Source organism: Zeus faber (genome assembly GCF_960531495.2).
Source record: "Zeus faber genome assembly, chromosome: 15".
Classification (NCBI taxonomy): Eukaryota; Metazoa; Chordata; class Actinopteri; order Zeiformes; family Zeidae; genus Zeus; species Zeus faber.
The window spans coordinates 22,272,001-22,285,033 of record NC_137194.1 but is presented as its reverse complement, the minus strand read 5'-3'; the positions used below and the strand labels follow the sequence as shown (position 1 = coordinate 22,285,033).

At 43.9% G+C, this 13,033-nt stretch overlaps 1 protein-coding gene across 1 annotated transcript; it reads right to left on the bottom strand.

The window, feature by feature from the left end:
• Positions 1-455: 455 nt before the first annotated feature.
• LOC307240773 (dystroglycan 1-like) lies at positions 456-12,735 on the bottom strand. The gene is made up of 3 exons (XM_080014622.1): positions 12,543-12,735; positions 4,261-4,842; positions 456-2,806 (listed from the first exon to the last, which is right to left on the bottom strand). The coding sequence occupies exons 2-3, from the start codon at positions 4,684-4,686 to the stop codon at positions 497-499; spliced, it is 2,736 nt and encodes a 911-aa protein (XP_079870748.1). The 5' UTR covers positions 4,687-4,842; positions 12,543-12,735; the 3' UTR covers positions 456-496.
• Between the last annotated feature and the right edge of the window lie 298 nt (positions 12,736-13,033).

Below are 13,033 nucleotides of genomic sequence, written 5' to 3'. Positions count from 1 at the left end.
GTAAACCTGGCGTAGAAACAGATAAGAGTGATACTGAATTTGTATAAAGATTAACATTTTTGAGGGAAAGAGTCTAAAGTCTGTCGCCATTGTGATATTTGCTCCAGGGTCCTATTGGCTGCAGTCTGTCCTACTTTTTATTTTCTATACAATAGAAACAGTACATCAGAGATAAAATTGACTCTTGTTCAAAAGCACTCAAAAAAAAAAAAAAAAAAAAAAAAAAAAAAGTTTTTAAAATGTTTGTGGCAGAACTGAAGGACGACAAAAGAGTACTGGAATTACAAACGGTTTCCTGTCTATTTGTCCTGTGCCGACAGCGGTCGAGTTGCGACGTCTTATCCATGGTGTTCACATATATGGGTGTGGATGCCTGCTCCTCTAAAAAGTCAAAGCAATCTCATTGGACACATGTAAAATTACTTCTGATATAGTTTTCATACAAACGAGCATCCCTAAGGTGCTCCCTCTTCCTACTCTGCACGCTCGCTGAGCGTTAGGGGGGCACATAGGGAGGTGGTGACCGGTACGAGGTCATGTTCTTGGGCCGGGAGCCCTTGCCCTCGATGGGGACAGTAAATGGCGGTGGGGGCTGGTAAGGTGGGGCATTGGGGTCCTCATCCTGGTAGATTGAGTATTCCTCCAGCAGATCCTGATTGAGCAGTGTACTGTGCGGGCCAGCCATGTTGGGGTACTCAGGTGGAGGCAGTGGCGGCTTTTCCTCTTGAAGGATGAGAGGAATGCTGGACGACGGCGGGGACTTGGAGTCATCCAGTTCATCGGCGAAGATGATGGGGACACCTTTCTTGATGAAAGTTGCCTGCTCTTCGATGGTCATCTTCCCTTTGCGCTTCTTGCGGTAACACACCATAGCGATGACGCCTGCTATTAGCAGCAGCGCTGCCACCACCACAGCTGGGATGACCGTGTGTAAATAGACATCATCGGAGCTCCTGCGGCCTGTGCCCGGTAAGGGCGTGGCTGTAGGTAGAACAGTTGCTGGAATCTCACCCGGTGGCACGAATGTGTAGCTTTGACATTTATTGGTGCCACGTATCGAGATGTTAATGGTTTTGAACTCAGGTTCCATGGCTTTAGTGAAGGGCAGCTTAGGTCTGCCCTGGGGATCAGAGATCCTGTTGCTGAGCACAGTAATCTGATCCTTTGGACAAGGACTTTGTTGGAGACTGTTGTTAGTCCACTCCACCACAATAGAGCCCTTGGTAATGCTTCTCAAAGTTACTGTGCTGCTATTGCGGTCACCGAGCGCATAGGCAAGCTTTTTGGTCAAAAGAATCTTCTTATGGACATCATTATTCAGCAATTTGGGATCACCGTGGAAACGAGCAGCAAACACAACTGAGGGTTTGTCATTGGCTGACCAACGACGGACATGGACCACAAAGGCATCCATAATACTCTTCCCACCCTTGTCTGTGGCTAGCATGAAGTACTCATGTGTGCCCTCGTGCTGCTCCTCCGGAAGGCCGTAGAGAAGCTGGATGGTGGTGTTGAACTGGATCCAAGAGGTTTCACTCACTGCTTCTTTGGGGGTCTTCTTCAAAGTCAGACGCAGCTTATCGGTAGTACCATCCTCCCTGTCGTAGAATGTGTCAGGAGGAATCTTGACCTCAAAGTAGGTTCCCACCCACGCACTAACTTCATCAATGGGATTGTGGATTATTGGATTTTGATTCTCCTCCGGAACCACAGGCAATGGGGGGGTACGTTTGGGCGGCTTAGGTGTCGTGGTTTTAGGCTCTCTGGGGGCTGGAGTGGAGGATTTAGGTCTCTTAGGCTTCTTGGTCGCAGAGGTCTTGGGCTTTTTGGTGGTACTTGGTGGTGTCGGCAAAGCAGTGGCCTCCACAAATGTTGGCCGGGTCATGGTCGGCTGGATAGGGATGGTACTGGTTGTTCCCATTACTCTGGTGGGTTGGGGAGGCCCTAACGCAGGTGTGTGAGCTATCTGATCTCTAACCCTAATAGTGGGCTTCACTGGCAGAGGCAGAGGACCACGGACAGGGGGCGCAGAGTTCTCTGTGGCAGGGGCAATCGAGGGAGAAGTAGGGGTGGGAACAATACGAATAGGGGGCTCAACATGGGTGGTTGGGGGAAGCAGGGAGGGCACCGGCGTGGGTGTATTGTATAAATGCCTTCTGACCCTTTTCACACCGTGGGGTTTTTTATTGACAATGTGCCAACCAACTACCGGATAGCCCAGCATAGCTGACATGGTACCATCTTTAGCTGGGGACTGAACACTGCTGATGTCAGGGATATTGCTCTGGTCAAGTGCGCAGCCAAGTTTCCATGACAACAAGGCTCCATTCTCCACCACCTTCTTGGCATTCCCGGGTCCAGCCACAAAGGCAGACATGTCAAAGAGTCGGTTGTTGACAACAGGGACGACTCGCATATGCTCCATAGGTACATGTGAAAACTCTTTCATCATGTGCAGGAGCATGACTCTCTTTTCAGCAGCCATCTTTGTCAGATCAGCGTCTAGGATGACTGTGAGGACAGTGACAGGCTCTTCAGTGCCACAGGTAAAGGGCTGGAGGCCACTGATATCAGACTGTAGAGCGAGCAGGGCCGGTTCAGTGTCTGCCCGTTCTTCTGGGTATACCTCAATAGAAAACATTGCACTGGGCACCATCTGTCTGGCAAACTTGGCATTCATCTCTTCTCTAGAGACAGAAATATGGTGCACACCTTTGTCTTGCTCCAGGGCCAGACCTAAGAGAATACAGCGCTCTCTGTCCCAGTGTAGCCAGGAGGGTAAGGTCTCCTTCCCCAGCTCAGTAAGCTACAGGAGGGGGGAGAGAAGAACACACAGATATGTTAGAAAGGTAAAATTACAAGTGATTTTATGCAGCTAAAATGTCGCCACTGAACACACATTAAGTCTGGGCAATTTGGAAAAATAGCATGTGAAACTGAAATATCTCCAAAGTACAACCCGCCAAAATGTTTTTTTCTTTGAATTCATGCCTGGCAATTTCATAGGGATTTATCAAATCTTGTCAAATATAAACAGGGAGGAGGCCAGAGTGCACTGCCATTCAGGAAACAACTATCTAAGTCATCACCACTCATTTTGAGTTATTATGATATGACAGGATATCATTCCGCAACACACTACGGACCAATAATCTCATCTCATTCATAAGTCTGGCAGAAACAAATCGCACCACAGCCAGCTTCAATCAGCAGTGGTTTGGTTCTAATAATGAAAGCATAAATACTAGGCATTATGCATTTCAACTGACAGGCAAGATAAATGACTTTTTCTCTTCTTATGAAACCATTCCCAAGCAGTCCCCATGACTATTTAATCGGGAATCAAGAAGCAAGTGGTTTACTGAATAGTTACATAAAGTTAAGCCTTTTCCAGAGATTCCTACTGCTCAAAATGGCTTCAATTCCTTGCTATAATCACTACCCCACATAGAGAAAGATGTTACATGTTCTGTGGAAACAACTTTGCCCAAATCTAAAATCACTTTCAGAAATGGCACTACCAGGGAGCTCATAATCCAGGTTACTGCTCTGCTGCCAATGGGCAACACAATGTACAGTAGTGATCAGGAAGATGGTAACATCAGATTATGAGTGCAATGGCAAAGGAGCACAATGCTAAACAATATAAAACCATGACATGACAATGAATAAAGTCCTATAGAATAGTGAGTGGCATACGTAAGTCTATATAATATGTATTATGTAATGTAATGCAAGTGCTATATAGAACAGCCTTGCCAAAAAAAAGAGCCTGGTGTCAGATGTGTTCAATCAGTTTTGCAATATTGAAGTGGCATGAAAGGCTTTTTGAGCCGTCATTTGAAAATTATATTACATACACACACACACACACACTGAAGCGGACCAAGGGGCGTGGTCATGCAGACGACAGCACGGCTCCGTTTCCCGCGGCTGCCAGGCTGCCTCAAATCGGCTGAATCAGCGCCCTGCGGCGCTGATGGGTCCGACTCAAGGCAGGAGCTTTCTTGATTTTTGTCTGTCTTGCAGAGGGGATCGGCGCATGGGCTCATCAGCCAACCAGGAGCCAGAGTACGGAGCGCCATTCCCCCTGCGCCCCAAATTATTGTCATCATTATATTATTTATCATTGTGGCCAGCGGGCCTTTTTTCATGATATAATAAAACTCTCGCCATGTTGGTAAACCATGGTCCCTTCCTAAAACCCTACCTGAGGGCAGAGACGCACGGCCACACCCACCCACACCGACAGTTACTTACATGAATATTACAGCTTCCATTTGCAGGTCTTGGTGGAACCCTCATTTGGAACACCTGGCCTACGATTGCTGAGGAGTCAGGGATTCCAGTGTGCAGTCCCTCTGTCACTGCAGAAGCTTCTGGGATAGGTGGAGACTGTTCTTTAGTAACTACAGAGGAAGTAGCCTGAAGCTCGGCAAGCACAACGGACTGCATGGAAGCCTCCAACTCCACGGACATCATCTCCACCACAGTCTCGTGCTGGCCGCCCAGCACGGTACCCTGGACAAGAGCCACCAGCAGCCCCATGACCAGAGAGAAAGTCCTGCCTGGAGGGAGCTTGCTCCTCCTGGTAATTCCACAGCTCCAATCTCTCCGTTTATAGTGCATAGTTGCAGGTAGTTGTGCTGCCCACCAGATGTCTGAGAACAACTGAAGAGGCCACATGCACTAATGTCAGTCTGACCAAATGCTTGTGGGTCAGATCCTCGGGATAGATGCCAGGCTCAGAGATGCAGCATTCACCTTTGTGTTTTTTCGTTGTCCACTTTCATCCATGAAGAGGATTTTGGCAGGCTTTTAAGCTGCCACATGTGTCAACTCCTGAAAAGATAAAAAAATAAAAAGAAAAGCAAACATTAGAACACAATTGCTCGTCACATACAGTTATCTTAATGAACAAGGATATCAAGTATATAGCCTCGGAAAACCTACATTTAATATTGTTCCTTCTCAAATATAATCACTGCTAACATAGTAAAATGGCTGGCTTTAAAATTGTGTAAAATATAAGCAATACTATTCTAGTGTGTGCGAATTAGGTGGCCTTTACACAAAAATCTTTATTTCATTGTGCTTCTACATTGGCTGTTGCACATTGATTTTGTAGTAGGGCTGAACAACATTTTTTTTAGACCAATATTGTGATTGCGATTTAGTATGCCTTTTTTTTTTTTTTTTTTTTTAAGTTCCTCATCTTCTGTATTATTTACTGAACATAAGCAATAAATCATTCTATGGTATGACCAACACAACACTGGGTAGAGTCAACATATAAACTGCTCTTTCCCGTTGGCTAGTGCTACATGTTATGATGAAATGATTAATACTGATGCATGAATTGAGATGAATAACATATCTTTATTTAACTACTGAATTTTAAAAAGACAACCCTTCAATCAAAGTAGAACATTGATTTAAATTCAAGCCTTGTGACTGAATCTGAAAATGAATAATAATAAAAAGAAAATAAAAAATGCAGTGTTTGAGCAGAAAGTTATTTTTCATAAAAAAAATGTTGGGCGCATACATCCACATACTCAGAGCGGAAAAAAAAAAAAAATAATAAATAAGGTAAAAACAAACAAACAAAAAAAAAAAAAAAACAGACGCAGTGTTCTGGAAGAGGCTCCGTCCAGACTCTACAGGTGTTCCGAACTCTGCCAGCAGCACATGTCCCATCCCGGGCTGGAGCACCGGGTCTCACAGGGGGGCGGCCCGAAGGTTCGGTCAAAACAGTCACTCTAGGCGGGAGTAGTAAGAGAGTCACGGGGAAAGTGTCCCCATTACGCACGGTTTCGTTCCATTCACACTTGTTTCTTTCCAAAAGGAGACATAAAATAAAAACAACACTTTTCTGGCACGCCGATCGCGAGCACCCCATCGCTGACATGCGCACCTTCGGGCGGCGCCCCCTCGGGGTGGCGCGCTAGGTGCTCGCCTGTCTCACCTTTAGGAAGAGCTGGCTCTGGACGGCCGTATTGGTTAGATTGTGTATCTCATATATAAAAAAAACTTGAAACTTTCGTTCTATTAAATCGACATCTATTAAATTGTGATGTCGGTTTGAATTCGATTAATCGTTCAGTCCTACTTTGTCGGGCCTCCAACAACTGCTTCTGTCCAATCAACTACCATCATCACCTTTTGATCAATACTAGCCACATGCCTGCTGCTGACGCCTCATCCAGTATAACAGGAATTGACAAAAAAAAAAAAAAAGGAACTAATTGACATATAGCTAAACAAATAGCCAATAACAATGCAAAATAGATGAGACCTATGCAAGCATTTCCAGAGCAAAATAAGTGCATGCCAATCCTACACTAACTTCAGAATCGAGGGGATTTGAGTTCACAACTCTTCTGAGATGGCATGTGAGTGTCAAAGGTCATTCGTCTTGGATGTAAGTTTTAATTAGGCGCCCTGAGGGTGGGAATTAGAGACTCAATTGTGCTGACCCGGCCAACCCAAATCCAGTAGCACTGAGAGACAGGCAGAGCTGGGGCAGCCAATCATTTGGAATCCTAATGCCCAACAGGGGCAAAACCATGGCGTCAGCTAAGAAGAAAATAAAATAAAAATACTGATGCTGAAAGCAACAACTCCAAACCAATTCCATTTTCCATTTGCTTCATTGTCTTCAAAGGCGGGTGAAGATGGAAGCTTTTGCATACTCCTTTCAACCAGTCAGGGTGTCCACTAAATAACCCTTTTCATGCAAACAAAGTGCAAGTTACAAGCAACATGTTTTTCTATCATATTTTTTTCTACTTGGCAAATCTTTGAATACAAATATGCTATTTTACCTTGGCATCAGTAACCATCCATTAATAATCAATTCATTTAACAAAACAAAAAATACAGTGAGTGAAGGGCTGCCCTATCTGTGTGTTCTAGACATAGTGCATACTGATTGTGTGATGTGTCATTCTTAAATTGGGTGAGTTTCAAGGTGATGTTTGTTTTTCTTGACAAAGGTTAACTAGACTGAAAGGTCATCCAATAAACAAAACTTGCACAACACCACTTCTATGATGTGACTTTTCTATGCCAGTATTATATGTTCACTAAGTAAGCACCACTTGTACTGTAAGCAGGTCCTATACATCTAATATAAATATTCCCATTAATAAATGTCTAAACCATTGATTGAATAAACTAAGCTTGTCAGCGGCGTTGCTATTGATCCGTGAATTTACATGAGTCAGAAAAATGTATCTACAGTTGATCATAACCGTCCGTCCATAAAAACAGAGCATCTCTAAAATGGCAGGTCTTGTGGGGTGTTCCCAGTATCCAGCGGTTAGCACCTACCAAAAGTGGTCCAAGGAAGGACAACCGGTGAACCGGCGACGGGGTCATGGGCGTCCATGGGCTCATTGATGCGCGGCGTGTGGGGGCAAAGTCTAGCCCATCTGGTCCAATCCCACAGAAGAGCTACTGCAGCACAAATTGCTAAAAAGGTTGATGCTGCTATGATAGAAAGGGGTCAGAACACACAGTGCATCACAGCTTGCTGTGTATGGAGCTGCGTAGCCACTGACTGGTCAGTGTGTCCATACTGACCCCTGTCCACCACTGAAAGTGCCTACAATGGACATGTGAGCGTCAGAACTGGACCATGGAGCAATGGAAGAAGATGGCCTTGTCTGAGGAATCACCTTTTTTTGATCTTCCTTTTTCAGGGAGAAGACAAGCCGGCGGAGGAAGTGTGATGCTCTGGGTATTGTTCAGCTGGGAAACCTTGGGTGCTGACATTCATGTGGATGTTACTTTGACACGTACCACCTACCTCAACATTGTTGCAGAACAAGTACACCCCTTCATGGCAACAGTATTCCCTGATGGCAGTGGCCTCTTTCAGCAGGATAATCCGTTCACCACACTGCAAAAATTATTCAGGAATTGTTTGAGGGACACGATAAAATTCCCTCGATCTCAATCCAATCAAGTATCTGTGGGATGTGCTGGAACAACAAGCCTGATCCATGGAGGCCACACCTCACAACTTCCAGGACTTAAAGGATCTGCTACTAACGTCTTGGTGCCAGATACCATAGGACACCTTCAGAGGTCTTGTGGAGTCCATGCCTTGACGGGGCAGAGCTGTTTTGGCGGCACGATTGGGAGCTACACAATATAAGGCAGGTGGTTTTAATGTTGTGGCTGATCGATGTATGACCACACAATGTTAGGGTACTTGAGCAGAGGAGGGTGTTCAACAAATCTTTACCAAGAAGATTTTCAACTGTATACTTAATAATATCTGAAAATGTAAGGTTGGCGACTCTGGTTGTCATGGTAGCAGGATTTCATACATAGCTGTTTGTTCCCTCCATGAGGTTCCCTGAATGAGGCAGTCACATTTTGCATTTATAGCAGGCTTTTCAACAATAAACGTTCGACCTATATGTATTTGTCTCTCTAATGGGTCTCGCCGAGTTTTGCTCACAATAACACTGCAGATACTTTGCGTCTATCATTGATGACAGAACTCAACTCTCTCTCTCTCAACATCGAAACACAAGTCAGAGCTGACAGCACCTTTTGCTAAATGATCGATTGCAGATGTTGGATTTCCAAGTTTATACAGTAAATACTCCTAAGTAATAGTAGTTATAATGCTTTAATTTACCTTGTGCAAGGTTTAAGGCGCTTTCGCCTAGGAACTCTGACTGTCGCATGAGTGGCTAGTAGTGGCTTGTATCGGAGCATTTTTAAGAGCTCGGAGCATTTGTAGTGGCTGACTTGTAAAGAAATTGTAACGCCTGCAGAGAACAATAAACAACAACCAACCAATGCATACCAGAATTAATACAGAGGGTTAGAGATATTCCTTAAAAGTCTATGGGGGTGATATCAATCAACTCCAGAGACTTTTGTTTTTTTAACTCAGTAACTCGTCTCATTGACTTAAATGGGATTTTATTTTGCTGTAACCAACAACAAGAGGGCCAGATTGACTTCAGCTGAAACAAACATTGTTGAGCAAAAAGAAGCATTGAGAACATAGCTTTGAGTTCCACTGACAAGTTTGATTATTCTAAGAAAAAAAAAAACATAAATCACATGGTTGGTTGCATCATGATTGATCAGCTGGTGGGGGGAAAGACCAACTTCCATTTCTGGTTCATTAGGTCACTGTATCGTTCCTTTTCGTCAAATTATTTCTTCATGTGAAATACGTTGCAAAAAACGGTCCCACCCTCGTGATCAAAACCCAAATAAAGTGATGACACTGGTTAAATAATGAGGATGGTTATGGGGATGAAACCCATATGAAATGTTTGTAAGAATTCAGACTATTTGACATCTTAATCAAGTTGTAAATAATAAAACAATCTGGAGGTTGGATAAAATGTGAACATTAAAAAAATGAGACAACAGAACAACTTTGAAAAGACTGAGTCAAACATTAGTACAGTAACTGCAGAACATAGCTTTTACAGCAAATAATAGTCCACAACATGTCTGTCCTCTTTACATCTTAGACAAATCTTGATTCACGGAGCACGTGCCTTTCTCTGAATAAGCATTGACCGACACACACAAAAACCCTTTCACATAGTGCCTCTGTTACCATGCCAAGATATGCAGCAAATATGAGATTGTAATAAAATAAACAAAAGGCATCCCCCTCCCTCGATAAAACCCTCCTTCTGACTCAGATGATTCTGAATGGAAACCACAGCACAGTTATATTTTCTAAAGCCTTTCATACACAAGGCCAAGCAGGAACACGGGCAGGGCTGAGCCCACGATGTGCGCTAGATGAATATGAAGGGGGAAAAAATATATATATATATATTGCAATTCATCCACCTCTTTCAACCTGTATTTTAATGTAAAACACAAGCATATCAATAAAATGTGAGGTTGGGAAAATTTAAGCAACACATCTGGTTGCTGCCACAAGTGAGAGAAATGGATGGAGTAAACTCGAGAATGTAGTCTTCAGGACACCATTTTGAAGAACATGTTCCAAACAAGCATGTCAAAGTAAACCACTTGAACATTAAAACCAAATTAAAATGAGTGATCACATAGGCCTGACTTTGATGAGGATATCTCATTTTGACAATTAGAGCTTTTGACACAAGCAAAAGCTAATCCTCTGCAAACACAAAGACTACGGTGGAAAATTAAGACCCAAAGTTTATTTCAGCTATTCGTATCATCTTGTGAAAAGGAGTGCCAGCAGCGTAGGAGTCAGTGTGCTTTACAGTCTGCATCAATCCCCCTTCAATAGGATCTGCTCCAGGGTAAGTGTGCCTCAATGTGACGCCTCTGCATAAGTATGACTCCATGAATTGCAACCGATTGGGGGAAATGCTGAGGGAGTTTTTTTCACAGTAATGTTGGAGGAACACGGTAATCTTTGAATGTGTACACAATGACAGAGACAAAACACTATTTGTCTATGATGCAACCGTGAAGAAAACACACTGTAATCTTAATAGAGATCTGATAGTTCCAATGAAAAGCTTTAGTGTGTTGCTCAACTTTTGTAAAGCAGCGGCACTGTCATTTCCCCCCTCCCATATGTCAAAAGGTCTGTTCTAAGACAACTATTGCACCAGTGCGGTCTGAGGTTTAACACTCTGAGAAGCCTGAAACCCATGGAAAATAATTAGGGCTCAAATTCACAGTGGCATTCAGGGCCAATTGAATTGACGTACCTCATCCAGCAGCCTCTGGATAGTGCATGAGCTGAATAACAAATATTTCCACAAGACAAGCTTGTCTTGCAACTAGAGGTTTCATTGTGATTCCTAAACACTGCAAAAAAAGTAATAAAATAATTCAGATATCAGAGGGGGGAAAAAGATCAAATAAGAGAATAAAAAAATAAACGAACAAAGCCTTGATGGACCGTTTCATGTTAACTCAATAGGTTGACCTTTAGAAAATCGAAAACATAACAAACAGGTTTTTTTGTGATAAAGGCATGGCGCAATAAATCACTTCATTCATCTGTGAACCAGTGTAGAGTTAAGTGCTAGAACTTATAAAGGCAAACTGCAAAGGCGGAATCATGATCTTCAATGACCAAGAAATCAACACTCGGTTCACGTTAGTCAACTTTAAGATGTTATCGGCCGATCCATACGCGGCTTCTGACGCCTGTAGCGTTCTGATTCTGATTCTGCTGATCATCAATAACAACAGAGAGCCACGATCGATCTGCGATAACATGGGCATTAACTCGCACTGGCCGATAATCCAATAAATCTGTGCAAAGAGATTCACGGTTTCAGGGGAAACGTGACATTAAAAGGACCATTTCGCTTTAGTCAGGCCTGGGTCATACTGGAGGTGGCCAGGGGTGGACAGTAACAATCTAAAGTACTTGACATTCCATTTCCATCCAATTGTAACTTTTACTCCACTACATTTCAAAGCAAGTACTTTTTTTTTTTTTTTACTGTACTACATTTCTAACAATTAGTTATTCTTTTTTATGAATCAATATCTTTATTTCTATCTATCAAAAGGTATATCCTATCCGGTTTATTGTTTTTAACTACTTATTTCAAGATTTCTTTGTGAATTGCAATCGAGATATAAATGATCACAAAAAGGTACAGAACACATTTTGTGCTGTATTATACGCTCTGTATTTTTTTTTTTTACGTTATATCAGGACACTGGATATGAAATTTACCTTTAGCCTAAATACTGTTGAGTACATTTAAGGGACAAGCACTTATACTGTTCCCACCGCACTGTTTTGGTGTCAGGTTGTGAGGTCTTGGAGCTTCGTCTTCACTGGGGATTCAACTCTAGAACACGTTGAGTTCTCTGCGAGTGAATCCGTCGGTGAGTGAGAAGGTGAAATTGGGTTTTTTGGGGAGAGGCGCCCCGTAGATCTCTCATTCCTCTGACCACATATGGGTGGACGGTGGTTCATGTTCGGGCCTCGCTGTGGACTTTCTATTGACAAGGCCCGCGGAGTTAAATCACATCGGGCACAACACACACACACACACACACACACACACACACACCAAATAAATTGAACTAAATGGATAAATAAAATTGTTCCTCTCGAACTATATATCAACTCAGTTAGGATCGAGTTGTCGGGGGCCGATTATTAAATGAGACGTTTTCAAGTCTAGCAGCCGAGTCGCAGCACGCTGCGACGGCTCCGCACCGGAGGCGGGAGGATGCACCTGCTCCAGCCGGGCTGGGGCTGCTGGCCGGCGGGCACGAAACCCTCACACGCCGCGCGGCGCACAGGGAAGGACGGATCACAGCGTCCAACCCCGGTGACACGTCCTGAAAAACACCCAACAACACGTAATAGCTGAACGACACGGTGGCGCCACCGGAATAGCACCATCCATGTTGACGAGAAAAGAATAATAATTATAACGACCCCCCCCCCCCCCCCCCGCCCCCGGGTCGGAAGAAAAGGGAACCGGGGTACATTTCGTTATTAAACCGAGTTAACGACTATTAAGACGGTGTTAATTTCGACGCCATACCTGTTCAAGTAAAAACCGAGCCAAACTGACCTTGTTAGCTAGCTAGCTAGCATTAGCTCCTTGGCCCCGTAGCGTCCCCGCAAATCCCATTAAATCGGACACCTTTCCTGGACAGTCCCCCCGGGATGGATGGACGTTTGTTTTGCCGTCGTATTGTTGTTTGTTGTAATGGCCGTGGAGGTGGTGACGTTCCTCTCCCAGCGTCCGGGTGGATCTCTCCTCCCCTCCGCTCTCCTCTCAGGTCCACAGGTTGAGGCTCATCCCAGCAGAAGGATCCGCCTCTTGCTGGGGAACATGCAGGTGACATGACACATAAAGCCCCAGTGTGGAGGAGGAACAGCAGAAGTTTGCGGTGTGTTTATATTTACAGCAGTGTATTTGATGCCAGGTTATTTTCTTGTCTCAATTTATAGGTAACCAAAAAAGTAATAAAATACAGCAATTTTTTTTTCTGATTATTAATTTATCACATGCAGTCGTGCAAGTGTGGTGCAGTGACATGATGAACGGGGAAAACTCCA